This window comes from Mirounga leonina, unplaced genomic scaffold (assembly GCF_011800145.1).
Source record: "Mirounga leonina isolate KUSES-001 unplaced genomic scaffold, KU_Mleo_1.0 Mir_82, whole genome shotgun sequence".
Taxonomy (NCBI): domain Eukaryota; kingdom Metazoa; phylum Chordata; class Mammalia; order Carnivora; family Phocidae; genus Mirounga; species Mirounga leonina.
Genome location: NW_023270825.1, coordinates 13,198,400 through 13,219,637, shown reverse-complemented (window position 1 = coordinate 13,219,637; position 21,238 = coordinate 13,198,400). Strand labels below are relative to the sequence as shown.

At 52.9% G+C, this 21,238-nt stretch overlaps 1 protein-coding gene across 1 annotated transcript in view; it reads right to left on the bottom strand.

Annotated features, from left to right (window-relative positions):
- Window positions 1-199: 199 nt before the first annotated feature.
- Window positions 200-21,238, bottom strand: part of NRDE2 (NRDE-2, necessary for RNA interference, domain containing) — a 48,846-nt gene continuing 27,807 nt past the window's right edge. Inside the window, exons 6-14 of the mRNA XM_034992779.1 lie at window positions 20,172-20,577; window positions 18,273-18,406; window positions 15,291-15,411; window positions 12,245-12,420; window positions 9,644-10,030; window positions 8,007-8,953; window positions 7,104-7,242; window positions 2,185-2,256; window positions 200-1,738 (exon numbers count right to left, since the gene is read on the bottom strand). Coding sequence (XP_034848670.1) covers window positions 1,613-1,738; window positions 2,185-2,256; window positions 7,104-7,242; window positions 8,007-8,953; window positions 9,644-10,030; window positions 12,245-12,420; window positions 15,291-15,411; window positions 18,273-18,406; window positions 20,172-20,577 — 2,508 coding nt within the window. The 3' untranslated portion in view covers window positions 200-1,612. The remainder of the gene's footprint in view (window positions 1,739-2,184; window positions 2,257-7,103; window positions 7,243-8,006; window positions 8,954-9,643; window positions 10,031-12,244; window positions 12,421-15,290; window positions 15,412-18,272; window positions 18,407-20,171; window positions 20,578-21,238) is intronic.

The following is a 21,238-nucleotide window of genomic DNA, read 5'->3' as shown; positions in this document are numbered from 1 at the left end:
CCACACCTGGCGCTCAGCAGCAACAAGCAGGTGGACCTGGGCATACGGAGGCTTCTGGGAGGTGACAGGGAATGCAAACTTGAACACCTCTTGCCCTGCCTCACATGCCCAGAGCGGCTGGCAGAGCTGGACAGCAGCTAGTGGGAAAGCAGGTCCCCCAAAGCCAGTGGGCTCTGCCGTTGAAGAGTATGGCTCTGGCTTCCGAAGGAAACAGCTTTCCATTTTGGAAGGTCTGGAGCCTGTGGGTTCTCAGCACTCTGGGGCAGGAAAGTAGTGGGGTTCCTACTAGGACTCTCCAGAGGCCCTGGCGGACGTCCCTCCCCCGTGCCCTGGCATCCCTTGTTCTCAGGTTCAGAAACCTCATCCGTCTCCAGGGTGTTCAAAACCACGTCAGAGCTTCCCTCCCCCATCTGTTTCCGGCACTTCTCTCCTTTCTGAGCAGGTCCGGTCCGTGTGCGAGCCGGGGAGTGAGCCGGGCAGGCACGGCAAGCGTCCCCTTGGCTGGCTGGCCGGCCGCCTTCCTCGGGGGCTCTGACTTGCCATCCTCCTTTTCCAGCTGTTTTGAGCCAAAATTTTGTTCCATGACACTGGCTTTTCTGGATGAGCTGCCAAAGAACGACAACTTCAGCAGTTAGAGGCATTGTGGTTTTGTTTGAGAGCAGGGCTCAGAGAAGATAAAGCAATTTCCTCCTAGTTAAATACTAACAGTTAATAACTGCAGCCATGTTCTCTTCAGAAGAAAGTGGTCTGAATGTGGGTATTTACATTTCATTCCATTCACAACCCTCAGACATCAAGGCGGCGGCCAGTGCAGGCCTCTGTCCTGGGCGGCACTGCTGCACCCACATGAGGGCGTCCGGGGCCCGGCTCGTGGGCGGGCAGGGTCTGGTAGGAGGCCGCCGCTCCATTCTGCTCCGCTCGGATGGCTGCCCGCGTGCCCCCTGCAGCAGGGGTCCCTCCCACACCTGGGTGCTCCTAAGTCTCCAGGGGTCCTGTCCAAGTGCGAGGCTGCAGCGCGCCCAGGCGATGCTGCTGGTCCACAGCCGGGAGGCGTCAAGAAGAGCTTAGGGACCACGAGACGCTTCCTACACTTGACACAGGCCGGAACACCAAGTTCTCAGGGACTCCAGGGCTGTGGCCTGAAGAGAAGAGCAAAATCTGCTCTCCTGCTAACCAGCCTGGGAAGAGGTTCTAGCGTTGAGTCACCGAACCTTTCCTATCATGACTGCAAGACCCAGAAACCCTGGCAGGACCGCCAAGAAGGCCAACCAACAGGGCGCACTCGCCACGGCGGGGCCGGGGCCGCAGAGGAAGAGAACACACTCGCACACGCCAACCACGAGAGATTCCGTTGTCATGGGGCAGGATTCTTACCTACACATTCACATATATAATATGTAAGCAATAGCTTCTGTTATTTGCACATCCAAAAAATGTGCAAGAGCTAAGAAACTGATGACCCAGGTACAAATTACTAAGAATTAAAGCTAGACTTGGAAAGCAGAGCTCCTGGAACACATGCACCTACACGTGCCCCGTCTGCTGCATCCCGGCTCCAGCAGTGCAGGCGACGAGGCCCGGAAGGCAGGGACTGTTGAACACCTCCTGGTCTCTAGTCCTCGAGTAGAAGCTCCAACTCCTCCACGGGCAGGCGCACCCGGAGCTCCTTCTCCGTCATCAGGTCCAGGACCTCCTGCATCTCTTCAGGGAAGTGGCCCACGGCATCCAGGTACAGCGTCTAGGGCAAGGAGTTCTGCGCTAGCCAGCCTGCCCTCCCCGGCGCCGTCCGGACTCGGCAGCGCCCCGGCACCTGCTTCCAGAGGGACACGAACGAGGCCTTCTCTTTCTAAAGTGGGGCAGGACTTGGTGGACAGGACAGTCCCCATTTCTGAACGCCGCCTGACCGGGCTTGCCAAGGCAGACTTGGGCCACAGGCCCCCCCAGTGTGAGCACCTGGGCTGAACTCTGGCAGATGATGGAAACCCCCTGCCTGCAGCAAGGCCCCCCTGAAACACCAGCCCCAGTGCAGGGAGTGGACACACGCCCATCAGCCGAGGCTCCACGGCAGACAGGTTCCCTATGAAATGGTCCGGGACGTGCCCAGTCGCCAGTGACACGGAGGGGCGGGCACCGAGGCAGGAAGGGCCTTGGGCTTGTGCAGATCTCACGGTCTCTGGGACTTACCTTTGCCCAAGGACAATTCTGAAGTGCTTTGTAGAACACGCCTTTGCTCCTTTCTTTGTTTCCCAAGGAGACCTGAGGCAGAGACGGGGCGAGAATTACAAAGAGGGCGAGAATTACAAAGAGGATTAATTGAAGCAGAGCCTGAGGCCACAGAATCCAGCCTGCCCACCCTGTCCTGATCCACGCGGGGGCTCAGCGGAGGCCGCTGGGCGGCGGCGCTCTCGGGGCCACTGCTGCGTGGCTTTTCCCCTGCACCGATGGACCCAGAGGGGACCAGGCTCTCTGACTTCGGACTGGTCCACCTGCTTCATAGGGGCCATCATGCCTTGCGTCAGAACGGCACCCAGAACGAGGCCGTGTGTGCACGACGAGGCTGATGACTTTACACATACAAAATGTCTGCTTTAACGCTTGCCGTTTTCTAAGATCTTAGAGGAATGAGCTAACTGGCATCACTGAATCAGAACCTTATTAATAAAAAGACTTCTGGTCAGGAATTTCAGCCTGAGAGCGCGTAGATATACAGCATGTTCTCTCTCCGAGTACAATGTCCTTAGTCCCAAGCCCTAGACACACTGCTCCAGTTTCCAGTGGGCATGGAGAGGGCACGTGTCCTCCCCACCACCCCCGGCCCCGGGCGTGTCCCGGTCCCAGGAAGGGATCTGTCGCTCAGCGGCTCCTCGAAGGCACCACAGCCCAGCAGGCCGCTCCCCAGGCCGGCAGACACCTGCAGCTCTGAGTGGGCACAAGCCAGATTCATGGAGCTCAAGTCTGTTTCTGGGCTTTCTCCCACCCACCTCCTCCACGCTCCCATTCCCACATGGAGAGCCTTCTAGTAGCCGCTGGCTCTTCCCACCGGATGGCCAGCACATGGCATCTGGCACGAGACTGACCTCTAAAACCTGAGGGATGCATCTAGAGACTCCAGCCTGTGGCTCAGGCGCTCTGTCCACCAAAGATGGCCTCCCTTCCTTTGCAGTTCCTTCAGGTTAACTCTCACAGAAACAGGGACTAACTTCGGGCTACAGCCACCCCCTGAGCCAGCCGCAGAGCCCAGGGGACTCCTGTCTTCCCTCCCCTCCAGCCCTTCCGAGGCTGGACCTCTCTGAATTCATACGCAAGGAACAGTGTGAGCTGTCCTTCCTTCACACACCAGAATACTTCAATATCCTCTCATAAACTTAGGACACGGTTTCCTTGTTCTTGAAAGAAGGAAAAATGGTACTACTGTCCATTCTCAAGCCCTGTATTTGTGAGGCTCACTGATAACCCTGGAACCCAGCAAATTCAGGTCCATCGGTTGGCTAGACTCCAGTGAACACTGCTCTCTGCGATTCCCTTCATCAGCCACTGGAGAACACCTAGGCTACCGGGTATGGGGGGCTCAATGCCAGGCGACAGCGCCGTGCTGACTCTTGGCTGTCTCCTTGCGGGATCTCATATTCTGAGACCCAGCCCAGTAGCCACCATCAGCCTCTCCCAAGAGCAGAGCCTCCCCTGGGAAGACAAGCTGCCCTGGCTCTCTGCGTCCATCCTCACCCTCTAAGTTCCCTCGTCCTGACAATCCGTGCCTTCTAGTACCATTCCTAAGTCCAGGCTGAGGCAAGGGCGACGGGCGACTCCCACACGCTGCGCGACCCCACAGCGTCAGGACGGGGTGAGCACAGAACCGAAGGGGACGCAGCCAGGGAAGAGCAGAGCGCAGGGGCCGCTCTCCCCGTAAGGCCAACTGGTCTGCAGAGTGAAGGGGTGCCAGGGTCTCACAAAGAAGCCACTTTAGTCCGGGAGGGAACCTCACACACACCCCAGGAGGGACCCGGCCAACAGGACCCTGGCGACCGGAGGACACAAGTCCTTGGAAAGCCCTGTGGGCCCGCCCCCCAGGCCCGAGCCTGGAGAGCAAGAGGGCTGTGTGCGGGGGCCGCTGCCCCTCCAGGACAGCAAGTGCGCGAGCGAGGGGTCGCCTCTTCAGCCCCTGTGTACCCTCCTAGCTGGCGCGGGCCACCCCCAGCCGGCGGAGGCAGCATGGGGGGAAAGGGAAACGCCTGAGGGGCTTTGGTAAAATTTGATTTTTTCTTATCTGGTTGTAGACAAATCTGAGCAGCTGTTAGTGAATACAATTTTTTTAAAGTAACTTGACCCAACTGATACCCAACCCAAACAAAAAACTATGTTTCCACAACACCTGGAGTGCTCCCGGGAGGAGGCTTACGTCCCCATGACCAGCAGAGTGAACCGAAAACGACTCTTCGCCCTCCCACCGGCTCTTCTAAGCTCTGGCCTTTCGATGCAGCCTGACCTCCGCCCACTGCCAACACGGGGGAAGAAGAAATGATGCTGGAGGGTAAAACAAGTCGGGGACTACAGAGGGGCCACGGCTCCTTCCGTTCGTAAGACTATTTCACCAGCTAACGTTTCATACACTGTCCTTCCTTTCCTGATTGTGTAGCCGGATGACCAAACTAAAGAACTCTCACAATCTTGAAAAGCACTGCAATTCGGGGCGCCCGGCTGGCTCTGTCGCTGGAGCGTCTGCCTTTGGCTCAGGTCATGATCCCAGGGTCCTGGGATCGAGCCCCGCATCGGGCTCCCTGCTCGGCAGGAAGCCTGCTTCTCCCTCTGCCTCTGCCTGCTGCTGCCCCTGCTTGTGCTCGCTCTCAAATAAATAATCTTTAAAAAAAAGAGAGAGAAAAAAAGAAAAGAACTGCAATATTAGCCAAAACAACAGAACAAGGTTTGGCAGACCGTGTTTACGTGCAGGGAGAACGGCGCACTTGAAAGCACCCCCGCAGCAGAGGTTTCAAGCGGAGTTCCAGCATTAGTGGGCAGTGTTCACTGGCCAACCCCGTCCTTGTCCCACGTGCTCCGTGGCCAACAAGCAGCTGTAATCCCTCCGCCACTTTTGCAGGAAAAAAGTGCGCAAACAGGCTTCCGTGCATGTAGATCTACACATGCGCGCGCGCGCACACACACGCACACGTGCACACAACCAAAGCACCAGCTCTCCTCCGCGGAGCCGGCTCCCCCCGGCCCTCTCCTCACCTTGCATTCTGGCCCTAAGTGGACTTTTTCACGGGGTTATCAAAGCCTTGGGAGCCAACCCAGATGCCTCAGAAGCTGCAGGAGAAGTCGCACTCAAACTCGTCCTTGGTTCAATGCTACCCTTTCCAGAAAAACAGAAATTCCTTAAGGGCCTCAATCTTCTCTTCCAAGTCAAAGAGAATTTTTCTACAATCCAACCAAATGTGGCTCAGGAAGATTCTTTGTAAAAATACCCTAAGTCCATCTTTGCCCTAACCATCTCTACCGACAACAGGGGAAGTTAAACTGGCAAGTCTGCAAGCCCTCCCTTTTCACATTTCAAGGTCCTCCACTTGCTTACAAAGACTCACACGGTATCGGCACTGGAAATTTGAGGGAGCACCTCACCTGCTCCTCCAGCTGAGTGGTCCCACCCAGGAGCGGCGATGCAACGGGAAGCCCGTTCTCCGGACCGCGGTCTGCCTAAGCTGCACCCCCACCCCGATTAACAGGCAGCAGCCACGAATGCGCCGTGCACACGCCATCTGGATTTCTGAAGGTTTCCGTTTCACACATGGGCGCCAAAACATAAAACCTGAGCTTTTGGGTCTGACGAATAAATGTTAAAAAAAACACACAAACTTTTGGGGCGCCTGGGTGGCTCAGTAGGTTAAGCGTCTGCCTTCAGTTCGGGTTGTGATCCCAGGGTCCTGGGATCGAGCCCTGCTCAGCGGGGAGCCTGCTTCTCCCTCTCCCTCTGCCTGCCACTTCCCAGCTTGTGCTCGCTGTCAAATAAATAAAATCTTACATAAAAACAAACCACACAGACTTTTGGGTTGGTTCATCCTGATGCCAACTTCTGCCCGCAAGGATGCGCCTCCTTGTCCTGTGTGCCAGGAAGCTGCTGTCCTGACATGCGGCGTCCCCCCTGCCATCGGGTGTCTCAGCTCAGGGGAGGCACACCAAGATGAATTCCGAAATCTCAGATGGGGAAGGCCCAAAGCTCTCCTAGCCCGTAACTTACGTTCTCCACATCTCTTTATACCCAACTCTGTCATGTGCTGATAGGAAAAGTTCAAATACTTTGACTGCCTTGAGAATTTATCCAGTGGAAATAATCAGAGAGATAAGGAAGGTCACTCCTGGCCTCTAAAAGGTACAATATTCATTAGAGATCACTTGGGTGTGATTTAGTAGCCTTCAGCTGAAACACTCAAGTGGCCCAGGAGACATTTCTGAAAAACCACACAACTTGGCAGATGTATTCCAGGAAATGAGGCATCTCAACGCCAGGTCCTTAACCAAAGGCAAAGTCACCTCACAGACTCTGCGAGGCCCAAGAAGTGCCTTTCAGCCCCACACGCACATGAACACGATCAAACGGCATCTCCCCATGTTCAGTTGCTAACTATGGGTACTTCTACGTGAAAACAAAGCTGCTCTGGAGAGGCCTCTTGTCTAAGCTACATTCTACGGTGAGTCCTACCTTCAATGACGGAACAGAATCAGAACCCGAGAATTCTTATGAACAGAGAGCAGAGAATGAAGGTCTCTTTCCAATGAAAGCTCTTAGGCCATTTCCAAGTTGTTGGCTCAAGGAAGTCACCTCCGAGAGAGCCACATTAAGTTCTGCTGCCAACAGCCCAGTGATTCTTCCTTTCACTCGACCAAAGCGCTGAGGAGCGATGCAACCTGCGTCCCCCTCCCAAGTCCAGAGAGACCTGACATGATTCCACCAGGGTTCTCAGAAGGATTCCTCAAGGCCGAGAAGGTGTGGGGGGAAAAGTAAGCCCCTGCCAGTTTTCCTGGGACGTGGCTACTAGACACCTGCACGTTCTCCCCTGTGAGGAAGCAGCAGAGGCTCGGCAGGAAAACGAACACTCGAAACGTTTTCTTACCAGAAAGTTCAAATACATTCTCCACAGTAAGGGGCACTGGCTGCCGTTGTCGCTCCGCAAAGCATTTTCAAACAGGGCTTCGATCCGATGCGTCAAGCCGGTCTCGGGAATTGTGGCGTGGACCTCTCTGCCATCCACCCTGCAAGACAAGGCTCACGTGGCTGAGACCGAAGACGCGCTAGCGACAGCAAACGTCAGCTCCGGCAGGATCAGCGTGTCGGGGACGGTGCCGTGCCCCAGGTCTGGCGGCGCTGGGGGCGAGACTGCAGACACGAGGGGCCCCTCCAAGGCCAGAGGAAGGCAGCGCCCAGGGTTCTGTGTTCTCTACGCCAGAGTCCGCCTAGAACTCACACACAACCTCCCTGCGTCTCCGCTTTCTAGAACCAAGCCCCCCTTTGCTGAGCAGAATGCAAATGCTACCTGAGGGGAAGTCCTTTCAATTCAGGGGATGTAGTGTGAGTAAGATCCCAGTGGAAGAAATAAAAAACAAAGTGAAACACTCTTCAGAGGCGGCTCTGAGGCGTCAGCTGACACGAGGCCAGAGCGAACCATCGCCGAAGCGCTGCTGGGAGGACACACGCACCGCATCGAGACGACACGGGGCGCGCGATGGCGTCCTCACCGGGAGTGAGACCAGGGGCCAGGCATTCCTTCCGTCTGCGCTCTGTGCTCAGCACTTCCCGGCCCGGCCCCGCCGAGCAGCCCTCACAGGAGGCGGTCTCGAGGGGACGGGACGTGCCCGAGGCCACGCAGCCGGGCCGGGGAGAGCTGGGGCCTGAACCCGCAGTCCCGCCCGGAGCCCCTGCTCGCGCCCGCGGTGCAGTTACCGCGGCTGCTCCGCCGGGCACCGCGGTCGCGGCCAGCACAGCAGGGCCCTGCGGACCCACGCGCGACCGCGCTTACCTCTGAACGGTTTCCACCAGTCTCTTCCTCGTTTTCTCGGCTTCGATCGCGAACAACCACGGCTCCAAGGGTTTGGCAGACCTGGTAATGGCATCGAAGAACCTTCTGGTCTTACTGGCCGTGTGGGACTTACTCTGAAGCTGTACGTAGGCCCGCCACAGAACCTGGCTGCCGGGGTACCACCGTAAGGCGTCCGAGAGCGCCTGCCGCAGAGGAGCCACGGGGCACACGCTGACCCTCGCATGGAACCGCAGCAGGCTCGTGTGCATCAGCGCGACGGCCTCGAGGCCGCGGCCCGGGCTCTGCGCGCAGCCGGGCTCGTCCGGCCCACAGCCGCCCGCGGAGACGGAGCCCTGCAGCTGCGCACACGCCTGCTCGTAGATCCGCACAGCGGCTTCGATCCCCACGGTCAAGTACTGGAAGAGCATGAAGCACCTGAGCAGGCCGGTGAGGCGGTGAGAGGCGTCGGCGGGAGGCGGCCCAGCGCCACGGCTCTGCCCCCGACAGTCCTGCAGCGCGTGTTCGTAAGCCTTCCGGGCCTTCAAAACGTGAACAGCCGAGACCGGCCCGGAGTAGGGCGCGTAGGGACCATTCTCCGCCAGCCCGGTCAGTATGTGGACGGCTCGGGCCGTGGCGGCCCCTCTCGCGGCCGGCGACAGCTCCAGCTCCAGCTCCAGCTCCAGCTCCAGCCCCGCGTAGAGCAGGCCGAGCTCCCAGGGCTCGCAGCCCCGCGGCTCTCCGCCCCCCGCCAGGCTGAGCGCCGTGTCGAACACCTTCCTGGCGTCCTCGGTGTTGCCGAGCAACCACTCCAGATGTGCGTACTGCTTCCAGAGGCAAAAGTTGTTGCGGTTTTCTGGCTCCTTCAGGAGGTTTTTGGCAAGTTTTTTGCAGTTCTTTCCTTGTGACTTTAACCTCTTCTTGTTTTTAGTGTGCAGACACCAAACGACCTGGAAGTAAAAAGAAAAGGACTCCCAAGTAAGTGCTGTGTGATTTTCAAGCAATCCCTTTGTACTGTGCACTTCAGAAAGCCACATGGGCGTCTACACTTCCTTCATCACATGGTTGCTAAACACTTAGGCTCTCTGAGCTGGACAACAAATCAGGATTGAACCAAGGTTCGTCTGCTCCAAGCAGCCTTCTCCAGTGAGACGGGGGCCACCGAAATTCCTCGCACACTATTTTCATAATACATCCTGGTGTGTGCAATCTGGGTAGTTCAAGCACAGAGCTCTGGGCGTTACAGTCAATACTACCTGGTGGCCAGCGGAGGGCAGAAGAGTCCATCCTAGAGGAATTTCTCACAGATCGATGCAAAGAGCAGGGTAAGTAGCTTATTTTATCTTTTAATAAACCCCGAAATCCCCCAACCCCTGCTTAAGGTTGGCTCTTCACACTAACTGCTCGTCTAATCTCAGACACCTGACAGAAGAGCGAACACAAAAAACAGCTCCAGTCACTGACGAGCTGCGCACCCCCCCCTTTCCTCCTGCCCTCCCAGCCCCTCAGTGGGGCAGCCACATACTGGGGCCCTGGGGGTCCCTGAACAAGGAGGTGACGAAGCCTAGCGCTTGAGGAACACCAAGAGCCCCGCAATCGTTTCTGAAGCCCCCACACAGGGCGGGGGAGGCTGGAGTTACCTTCGCCATCTCGTACCGTAGCCAGGAGAAGCAGAGCTGAGACCTCTCCTGGCCTGAAAACAGAGGCATCACAAGGTGAAAGATGTTACGGATGAACTCCTCGCCCTCTCGATTGTGCCCGCGGGTCCAGCGACGGCAGCCCAGTGGGTCTGAGCGGCCAACACAGCTGACGCCGGAAAAGGACAGGTCGAGAAAAGTCAATGGCTTTTCATCATGAAGCCCATTATCGAAGATGCTGTCCTCGTCCATGGCCAGGTAGAGGCAGGAGGCCGGGGGGCTGAGGCCAGAAGGCACGCCCAGGAACTGCAGAAAGGCCGCGACCAGCTGAAACTGAAGATCCTGGCTGGAGAGCTGGATCAGAGACTGCGCAATGTCATCGAACAGCACCTGTAACGGAGACACGGTGAGGTGGCCCGCTCGGGAGCGCGGTTTGTTCACCGCGACAGACAAGCGACAAGGCTTCGTGACTTTCCCCACGGCTCCTTTTATGTGGATGTGCTAACGATTCAACACCGTTCCAATTAAATTCTGAACAGACAAGAGCTAGGTTTCCTGCAAGATGCAAAAAAGCTAGAGGCCTCGCCAGGTACTGGAGAGCTGGCGGGAGCTGGTGGCATTCTCACGCTGCCCGAGCACCCTCAGGAGGAGGGAGGGCCATGAGCGGGCTTAAGCCAAACCTTCCAAAGGAGCCTAGCGGATTCACAGAAAATCTAGGATCATATTCCCTTCTGACAGCACACAATTGCTTTTGTAGTTACTTTGATAAATTACAATCGTCAAAACTGTTTATTAAGATAGAAAATAAGAATTTTATTATTTGGGGGCACCTGGGTGGCACAGTCGGCAGAGCATCGGACTCTTGGTTTCGGCTCAGGTCCTGATCTCAGGTTGTGAGATTGAGCCCCGCATCAGGCTCTGTGCTCAGCAGTCTGCTTGAGATTCTCTCTCTCCCCCTCCACCCTTCCCTCCTTCTCTAAAAATAATAAGTAAATCTTTAAAAAAAAAAATAGAATTCTATTATTTGGTGGTTTCTTCATATAAAATTGCTTTCAGAAATGAAAAATATGCTCAAAGGTAGATAAACAGCAGCAAGGGAGGAAGGACACTATCATCCATAGGCCGTGGTAAGAGCAATTCTAAGACATGATGCTGACTGTACATGTCCGTAGCTGATTTCATGCAGTCACTTTAAAGCGTAAGGCCACAGAGACTGGCCTCTGTCTCAGGGCACTGCCGACCTGCTTGGTCTCCGAGGCTCCCAGCAAAGAGGAAACCGAAGCGTGAGCACAGTAAAACTGGACTCCCTGGGCTCAGACTCCTCAGAATGGTCAATTCATCAGAAAGCTTTTCTCCTCCAGGCGCTGATTAGAGAAAAAGCTAAGTGACAAGGAACTGCTCACAGCAGAAGTTCGCTCCAGAAACGAGCTTCCAGAAAACTGCTGGAACTCTGAGCCTCGAGAACCAGCTTCTGAAGAGGTGACCCTGAATGGTGTGAAACCCTCGAATACCGAAGACCCTGCTCTTCCCAACGCACGCAGCGCCAGCCGGGAAAGGGACGTCCTGTGCAGACTCGCCTCGCGGCAGGCCACGCACCAAACATCCCAGAGCTGAGCGGCGGTTTCCCTGGCGTCGGCCCCTTCTTCCCGCCCAGAGCGCCCCAATTCCCTGTGTCCTAACCCCATTTGCCACTCCTCAAACATTCCGGGCACGCGTGCTGATCCCTGTGCCTGGAGCAGAAGACCCAGCATCGAACAGTCATTCAACATCCAGGAACACTAACTGAGCACAAGAAAAGCACTGTCCGTGCCCTGGTGATCCAGCAAAATCCCCACCCTCGGGACACGTAAATCGCAAGGAGGGTCGTAGACAACCGACCAGGCCTCAGCTGGGGAGCCTCGCGATCGCAAACACCTGCCGGTCTGTCCCTAGAGTGCGTCACATGCCAAGCAGTACGGCTGGGGTCTTAGGAAACTGGGTCCATTTCAGGCTCCAAATAGAATCTCTTCCTTCATTTTAACGTAGAACGTCCAGAGCTGCTGGCCACGAGACAGGGTGTAGCACGGGCCACGTCCTTCCAGGATAGTCAACGAGACAACCCAAGTGCGGGGCACACAAGAGCGGCTCCAGAAACGTGAGCGGCTTCCCCAGCAACACCAGCTGTGTATGGACTGTCCCAGCGCGGCCTCGCTATGCAGTCCCCGTCCTCCAGAGTCAAACAGCCATGTCTCTGAGGACGCAGCGTGCGGCGGGGAGAGCGGACAGACAGAGCTAAATAACCTAGGACAGGGACACCACGTCTTGAAAACCCTGAGGCGTCAGGCTTCCGAGTGAAAAATTAACTGAGTGACTGGAAGACCATCTCTGGAGGGGCCTTCCCTCCAACTGTGGGACGGGAACTATGCGGTCAGGTTCCTCCACGCTCACACAGCAGCGGTGGCCGGTGAGGCTTCCAGAGACAGGGACGGGAGCAGGCTAACCTGTCCCAAGCCAGGCAAGTGCCCCGGGCGCTCAGCAAGCTTCCTGCAGGTGAGCAAAGCCCGCGGCAGTGCGGAGAAGGGGAGGACCCCGTGGCTGGCCTCCCTCCCAGGGTGGGACACTCGCCTGTCTCTCTGGGTCCTCACAGTCTTCTTCGGTTTGCTTCTTGGTCTTATCAGGGCGCCACGGCCGCCAGTGCCTCTGGTCTCGGGACCGCTCGGCGGCGAGCCAGATCTGCCACCTGGGCAGACTCTTATCTCTTATTTCCTGGTCCTCGTCTTCTGGTTCGTCATCATCATCATCTAGACGAGAGCAAAACTTTTAGCTCACCTCATCAGCAAATAAACCCACCACGGATGCCCAACCAGTCTGCGACACCAGCTTCTGTGGTGGGCCTCTGGAGGGCCAAGACAAGTAAGAGCCAGGCCCGGCCTTCTGGAACGTTCAGGGACTTGGAGGCATTGAGGGACTCTCCTATCACCAGTCAGGTTCCCAAAAAACCCTGGCAGGTTAGCCAGTGGAATCAGATGATTTTTAATGATATCATAGCAATTAAAATGGGAACACACATATTCTAGAACAGCACTGTCCAACAGAACCTTCTACGATGATGACATAACATATACCTTCTGCGTAACATGGTAGCAACCAGCCCCATGTGACTCAGTGGGCACCTGAAATGTAGCCGGCAGCAGAACTCCGTTTTTTACTTTGTTTCATCTTAATTTAATCAAAATGGCCACATGTGGCTAATGCCTACGGTACTGGAAAACACAGTTCCAGTTCCAGAATGCTAAATGACACTTAGTAACAGTACTGGTTTAGGTTTCCTAAAGCCATCAGGATTTTCACCAGTGGCCATATGATCACAACCTGTGTTCACTTCTCAAAAAAAGTCAATTCACGATATCCTGTACTTTCACTTTGTTTCCTAACTCTGAACATGCAGAAGGGAAGAGGAGAAAAGTCTTGAGTCTTCTGTAAAGTTCAATATTTAAAAATAAACAGGGTATATAGAATGGTACGGCTACCCCATAAAACGGGTGGGCAGTTTCTTATAAATTTCCCCCGTGAGTCACACATCCAGCTTAGACATCTGAATTTATTACATTAGAAATTCAAAAGATGACGTGGTTTTGGGAAGACACATATAAATATATAACAATACAGACCAACAGAAAGTGAGGGTGAGAGAGAAGTAAGTAGTAATATATGAAGAAGAAACACCTCAGTATCAATGATAAATACCAACTACTCTCTAAATACCAACCTTATCGAGATGGGACAAGAAAACTTAAAAAAAAAAAAAAAAAAAAAAAACAGTAGTTATCAACTAGTTTCTGGCAACGGCATCCCCGGGACACTGCTGTGAGAATTCCGCTTTAGTCTCACAGAAATGCAGAACATGATGAACTTTAGAACATAAATTCTATGCACTCTAGGAGTCTTGCTCATTAAAGCAAACAAAAAAAAAAAACCCCTAAAAACAGAGAACCACCCCGAGTTGGTACTCAAAGAAAAGTCACTACTAAAAAGACTTCTGGGGGCGTCTGGGTGGCTCAGTTGGTTGAATGTCTGACTCTTGATTTCAGCTCGGGTTGTGATCTCAGGTTTGTGGGACTGAGCTCCGCATCGGGCTCTATGCTCAACATGGAATCTGCTTGAGATTCTCTCCCTCTGGCCCTCCCCCCCCCCCCCCCCCCCCGCCCCTACTTTTCTTTAAAAAAAAAAAAGAAAAAACACTTCATTTTTTGGTTCTTCGTGTGGTCTTGCAGATTCAGTGGCTAAAAGGGTAATACCTACTCCCCACTCTGCCTTGCAAGTTATTTTTCTTCATATACGAAACCACTGGTTAGCCTGAGAATGATTCCAGTTCTTTCTGGGAGAGAACACTCCAAGAAAAGTCACAATAGCCGAGCCAACTGAGGAGTGAGCATCCCTGCTGGCGCTGCCCAGAGAAAAAGTCCTCCCAACACCCAAAGGGCCAGAGACACCACCTAGCCTGGAGTGCCGCGACACCACAGAGATGGGAGCTAATCCATAGTTTTCATTCCCTGAAGAAACCAAGGCCCAGGAATGTGACACGTCTTTGAGAAGAGGCTAGCCAAGCCTGGGCCTCTCTCCCCCTCGCACTTTCAACAAAACCAGGGGGAGAAGCAATCCCTGAGGAGCTGGGAGCTGTGCCGGCCAAGATGGCAGCCACGCCCATGTGGCTACGGGGCACCTGAAAGCGGCTAGTCTGAAGTGAAACGTGCTGGGAAGTGTAAAATACACCCCAGATTTCAAAGAGTTCGTGTGAAAAATAAAATGCAAAATATCTCAATTTTTTTAAGAGTTACACATTGAAATATTAAGGTTTTGACACACTGGGTCACACAAAATATATCATCAATGTTACTTTCATCATCTTACTTTTTTTTTTTTTTTTTTAAGATTTTTTTTATTTATTTATTTGAGACAGAGAGAATGAGAGAGACAGAGAGCACATGAGAGGGGGGAGGGTCAGAGGGAGAAGCAGACTCCCTGCCGAGCAGGGAGCCCGACGCGGGACTTGATCCCGGGACTCCAGGATCACGACCTGAGCCGAAGGCAGTCGCTTAACCAACTGAGCCACCCAGGCGCCCTCATCATCTTACTTTTTTAACGTGGCGACGAGAAAATATGAAGTTACTTTTGTGGCTTGAATTATGTTTCTATTGGACAGCGCTGTCTTGGGCTGTAAATCCAGAAAACACTTTGGGGTCATTCAGAATGACAGTTACACAAATGCTAATTAACAGTTACTTTATAGTATTCTTAACAGGGAGGAATGCTTCAAAGGATCTGATGGTCTGTACACTGCCAAGAAAACAGAGAGACTGTCCTAAGGACACACCAGAAAGGGTGGGAGGGGAGGACTCGTAGGGAGGAGCAACCTTGTAAAAGGAAAAATGAAACTTCCTCTGGAAAGAAACTCAAACCCTCCACAGGGTTGGGGGGTTGACTCTAAGGGTGAGAGACTCTATAATCTCCCAACGCATCCACTTCACATATTTCTGACATTTTGATGTTTCTACAGTGTTCTTGAAGACGGACAAAAGAGCTTCTACATATAAACAAATAATCAGAAAGATGTGAAAACACATTCCAGAAGAAGGCAAAGGCGTACGCATCCTAAAGAGAGGTGCCTTACCTGGACTGATGACCACCCAGCCGCCTCGCTCCTGCTGGTGCATCCAGGCTCTCCAGCCTCGGGCGCCCTTCTCCCCAGCCCGGGGCTCCCCGCTGTCCCAGAAGGGCTCAAAGAATTCCACCTGTTCAGGTTCAAAATACAGAGGTGAGCCTAACTTGTACAAAACTGCTGAGTCACTGAGCAAAGTGCCCTCTAATTGGCATAAGAGGGGCTTGTGGTTGAAATCTTGTTTGCCATCAGTCTTTCCAGTAGATACAGGATACACCCCAAAACAGAAAAAATAATGAGCTAGTGTGGTAGGCGGCCTCCAAGATAGCCCCCCGTGACCCTACCAGTGCCTTGTGGCATTCACATCCCTGAGTGTGGGCTGGGCCTAGTGACCTGTAACAGACAGACACAGTAAAGTGTGACCGGCTACCACTTCTGAGAGTCTGTTACAGAAAGACCGGCCACAGTCAGCGAGAAGGGCCTCCAGCTGGGTGGGAGAGGAATTTTCCCAGCTCTGACCCTGGTAGGCCAGTCTAACTGGGGACAGGGACACAGCCCGTTCCCCTAAAGCCACGGGGCCCCTGAATACCTGAAATCATGTCACTTTCAAGACCTTCCAAGAGAAAGGGATTCAAAGTTTCAATAGGACTGGGAATTATTGAGGGCATGACGTCTCAACTCTGTGTTCCTAAAATCTGGCACAGTGCCCAATACCTAGTAGGGACTCAATAAACACTTGCTGGCACAGCCGGTGAATAAAAAGGTCTGTGTGTTAAAGCCTGGCCCTGTGATCACACCTCTGCTCTCATGCATTTGGGCATTAGGTCTGCTGTGTGTGGTCACCAGTTCAGTGCAGTAAGTAACTCCCTGGAGAGGAGGATGTGAACACAGCAATGAACAGAAAAGCAATCGTGTTATCACCTGACAGTACGGATTTATTTTTTTAGCTCTTTTAATTCTTTTTTAAGAATATTTTATTTATTTATTTGACAGAGAGAAAGCACAAGCAGGGGGAGCGGCAGGCAGAGGGAGAGGGAGAGGGAGAAGCGGGAGCCCAATACAGGACTCGATCCCAGGACCCTGGGATCACGACCTGAGCCGAAGGCAGGCACTTAACTGAGCCACCCAGGCGCCTCAACAATAAGGACTTTAAAAGTGAGCCAACCACTTGCTCAAGGAAAGCTTTTGTAAGAAACCTTCAGAAGAGGATGAGGCTTCCAGGGACAAGCTGTGGACGAGGAGGCGCAGGACAGTCCAGCCTGAGCCCAGGGCGGTGCCACGCACGCCTGCAAGAGGGCCACGTGCAGGAGAGCCCTGGGAGGGCAGGGCAGAGCAGGGCAGTGGTCTGGACACGGGCCCTGTACCGAGTGCCCAGCAGCCACCTCAGGTAGGGGAGCTGGAAAGACCACACTCCCTCTTCGCAGTCTTGCTCTTACAAGAGGGATAGAAGAAAGCACACTCAAGAAAAACAAGTGTGGTTTTTTTAAAGTGTGAAAGTTACACCAATTTATTTATATTCCATAGAAACACAGACCAAGGGGCGCCTGGGTGGCTCAGCTGGTTATGCGTCTGCGTCTGGCTCAGGTCATGATCCCAGGATCCTGGGATTGAGCAGGGAGCCTGCTTCTCCCTCTGCCACTCCCCCTTCTCATGAGCTCTGTCAAATAAATGAAATCTTAAAAAAAAAAAAAAAAGCACAGACCAGACTCTGCTTCTTTCATGCTGTACTACTGTGTCTTATAACAATGTCTCTCAGTTTTAAAGATATGGAATATCCTGAAAGATAAAACTTTATTTCAAAATTGTCTTGTAAATGCTTTGAAACTACGTGTGCTGTTAGTATTGAAAACTTCAAGAACACACAGCAGGCTCTGCTGACACTTGAGGGGAGTGGCTCCTCATGCTTCACAGTCCCGGGCACCGCCCTCCCCGAGAGGAACTGCTCTCATCACGGTCTGTGATCGTCAGCAAAGGGCGGGGATGAGGGCCATTCTGACCCTGACCCGGCAACCACACAGCCAGGGCCCCGCAGTCCACCAAGATTCACTTCCGTCGCATGGCATATTCTTAAGACAGCACACCAGATCTTAAAATAATTTTATCTGGCTTGGGATACTACTAATCAGGTAACTAATATTAACCAATATTCGTTAACCCAATTTTGTCTAGGAAAAAAAGAGATAAAAATAATGATGAAAAAAATAGTCTTTAAAGGCAATTCAGGAACATTCCACAAGATGGAGATCTTAGCCTCCCGAGACCTCTGTCAGTTCACTATAAATTCAGATACCCCATCCATCTTCCACCAGACCCCCTTTGCAAAGTCGGAAATGGAGATTTCTTCTAAGGTAAAATGGGAGAAGGCGGCTTTCTTATATGGGTAGCTCTATGATGAGATTTTTTTTTAGTGCTTGACATCACAAATATGGCCAATGTTCACTTGTCATCTAAATGACACCTCCCCAATTAGGATCAGTGTTGAGAAAGTGCCAACATGCGCTATCGTTTGCAATTCCCGCAAAGATCTCACGTAGTGGAAATGCGAACTGGAAAAACAACCTAAGACCCAGCTTAGAATGCACAGAGGGAGGAGACAGTGAGACGTGCTCTAAGAGGCATGACCCCTGTTTCTCTGCCTGGCGGGGACAATTAGCACTGAAACAAGTCCCATAAGTAAGAAAAGAAGGGGGGGGGGGACATAGTTGAGTCTTCATATTGGGGGGAGTAGATCTTTCATCTCTCCAAGTTTCACTACCTTCATTATGGAATTTTCCTTGGATCACCAGCATATTCTGAGCAACAGTTCTCAGCAGGACTGATACAAAGAGGATAGGATTTTAAAAATACTACCACCGCTTCCCATTATCCACACTTGCCCCCAGAAGACAGAGAAGGAGAAAGGGAGGGGGAAAGAGGGGTGGGGAGAGAGGGACGGGAAGAGAAGGAGAGGGGAGAGAGGGAGGGGAGAGGCCGGTCTCACAACTAAACCCGCACCTGTCCTTTGGTAGGCAGGTCTTTCACGCTGTCTGGCTTGAAGAAGGTGAAGTCCACCATGGCCTGGAAGAGCGAGATCGCCTTCTCAGAGTGACCGGCCTGCCGCAGGAAGTGACAGTGCTGAAGAAAGAGAGCTGAAAGCAGGGAGAGCAAGAGGGAGAATCCTGGTTAACATCAATTCAAGGGAAAGAACATAACTTCTAACAACATGCATTTCAACACCGAGAACATCTTTTCTCCGAAATTAGTTCCTGTGATCTTCTCAAAAGCTGTACTAATTACGTGTTCTCATTAAAAGGACTCACCACAGAACTGTAATCAAAGTACATTTATTCCAATTTTTATATGAAACCACTGTGGAATACAAATATTAACAAAAACTATATATGCTGCATAAAAGTAGGGCAAGAGAACGGGGCGCCTGGGTTGGGTAGCTCAGTCGATTAGGTGGACTGCCTTTGGCTCAGGTCATGATCCTGGAGTCCCAGGATCAAGTCCCACATCGGGCTCCGTGCTCAGCGGGGAGTATGCTTCTCCCTCTGATCCTTCCCCCCTCTCATGCTCTCTCTTAAATAAATAAAATCTTAAAAAAAAGTAAGGCAAGAGGTTGTTCTGAATAGTTACCAGATACTCAAAGCTCATTATTACAAGAAAAATTCTAGAAGGATGGTATAGATTTTCATCAGAGAGCAAAGATCTGTGCTCGATGGATCACTAGATGGCGATCCATCTTCATCATTTGTTCAGAGACCACTGAAAACAAATCAAAGTTCCATCTATGAAAATTTCAGTTTGTCTGAATTGTGGTAATTTCATGTTCTGAGTAACACTAGGCTATTTGCGCATACCACAAATGATATCAAATATGAGACTCTTTATGCCAGTGTTATAAATGCTTATTAATTCTAGAGCAATATATTTATATCTTTAGAATATAAATATAAATATGAATGAATTAGAATCTAATCTAAAAGTTAAATACAGGGGCGCCTGGGTGGCTCAGTCAGTTAAGCATCTGCCTTCAGCTCAGGTCATGATCCCAGGGTCCTGGGATTGAGCCCCGGATCGGGCTCAGCGGACAGCCTGCTTCTCCCTCTGACCCTCCCCCTGCTCACGCTCTCCCTCTTTCTCTCTCTCTCCAAATAAATAAAATCTTTAAAAAAAGAAAGAAAGAAAAGAAATAGCAAGGTTTTGATCAAATAAACACCTGCTGTGTGCCGGACACGGAGCCAGACTCACCATGGGTCAATCTCTGTTAACGTGCTCGATGACCCTATAAAGCAAGTATTGTATCATTGCTGCTGAGCGAGAAACTGCAGCTCAAGCAAATTAAGGAAATATGCAAGGTCACAAGAGAACCAGTGAAGGGCAAATCCAGGCTTCAAGTCCAGAGTGATATTCTCCAGCTCCTGTGTGACATGCTGCCTTCTGTACCTCATTACCGGACAGAGTTCATATTCTAGCTCCTTCGGGACACAGAACATGAACAGTATAATACCGATAACTGCCTCTGTGTGCTGATCCCCACGACCACCACCGCCTGAGATCCCAGGACGGGTGAGAGGAGCAGACAGACACCTGGACAGGGAAGGCCACGGACAGCCACAACAGCCAAGACTTGACTGTGTTTCCTTGGCTAGTAAGCAGAAAAGCTGGGACTTCTGGGCCAGGGATACTCTGCTAACTTCACCGGCTCTGATGCCCGCTCCACACCCCCACCAAGAAGGTGGAGAAGCGAGAATCTGGTCTAGTCCAAAGGGGTCCTAATACTTTGTTTAAATCCGTTGTATCAATTTGGCCGTTTCTAAAATAAACCAGAAACACGCCTTCATTTCTGCCTAGCGCCAGAAGAAAGCGTAAGTCCCCCGACACGCAGGGACCTGGTGCTCGGCCTCTTACCGAACACGGCCTCCTCGGTGCCGGGCAGGGCGGGGTGCGACAGGATGCTGCCGTCCTGCACCGCGGACAGAGTGCTCAAGCATTTGCCGTAAAGACCATGGATCTTCGACACGGTGAAGGTGCTGAACTGGCTTTGGCAAAATAAAAGGTACTTCTGCCAGAGGGCCGTACTGTTGGGGTGCACAAAGATCAGTTTCTGCCACTCCCTGAGCAGCGCCGAGGGCTCCCAGAACTCGGCGCACAGCTTCAGCCGGGCCAGCTGCAGCTCCACGGAGCTCTGGTTGCTCTCGATGGCCCGCTCCAGGACAGCCAGCTGCTTCTCCAGCACCAGCTTCGCAGACCTCTTCCGCTTCTCCTGCTCCCCTGCCTCCAGGGCATACAGGCCGGGGCTCCGCACGACCTCGTCCTCAAGACAAAAACGTCAATTCATAACTGTAAAGTGCTGCCTTGTCTTTGCCCCCTGCTCAAAATAAAGCTGTTACCTTTCTAGCCCTGTCCGCCATGGTGCTTAGCAGCCAGGGATGCATGGTCTCAGACATGTTTACCAAGTAAAACACTGACTTGAGGGGCGCCTGGGTGGCTCAGTCATTAAGCGTCTGCCTTCGGCTCAGGTCATGATCCCAGGTCCTGGGATCAAGCCCCGCATCGGGCTCCCTGCTCGGCGGGAAGCCTGCTTCTCCCTCTCCCACTCCCCCTGCTTGTGTTCCCTCTCTCGCTGTGTCTCTCTCTGTCAAATCAATAAATAAAATCTTTTAAAAAAAATTAAAAAAACACTGACTTGATGAATGAAAAAAAAAAACCAAAAAACAAAAAACGTCAATTCTCAACCGCAAGTCGGGGAGCCTCAAAAGCCCGCCACCGCCCCAGAGCTCCTTGCAAGGCTCGCCCTCCAGCGCCTCCCAGGACCAGTCGCCCTTCGGACCTCCTGGGCTTGCTAGTCACCGCTTTTTCTGGCTGGAGCTCCGTTCCTGGGGCGCCTGTTCGCTCGCGTTTCCCTCACCCCGCCGTCTGCGCTCCGGCACGGGAGTTACGGGAGTTACGGGAGTTACGGGAGTTACGGGAGTTAC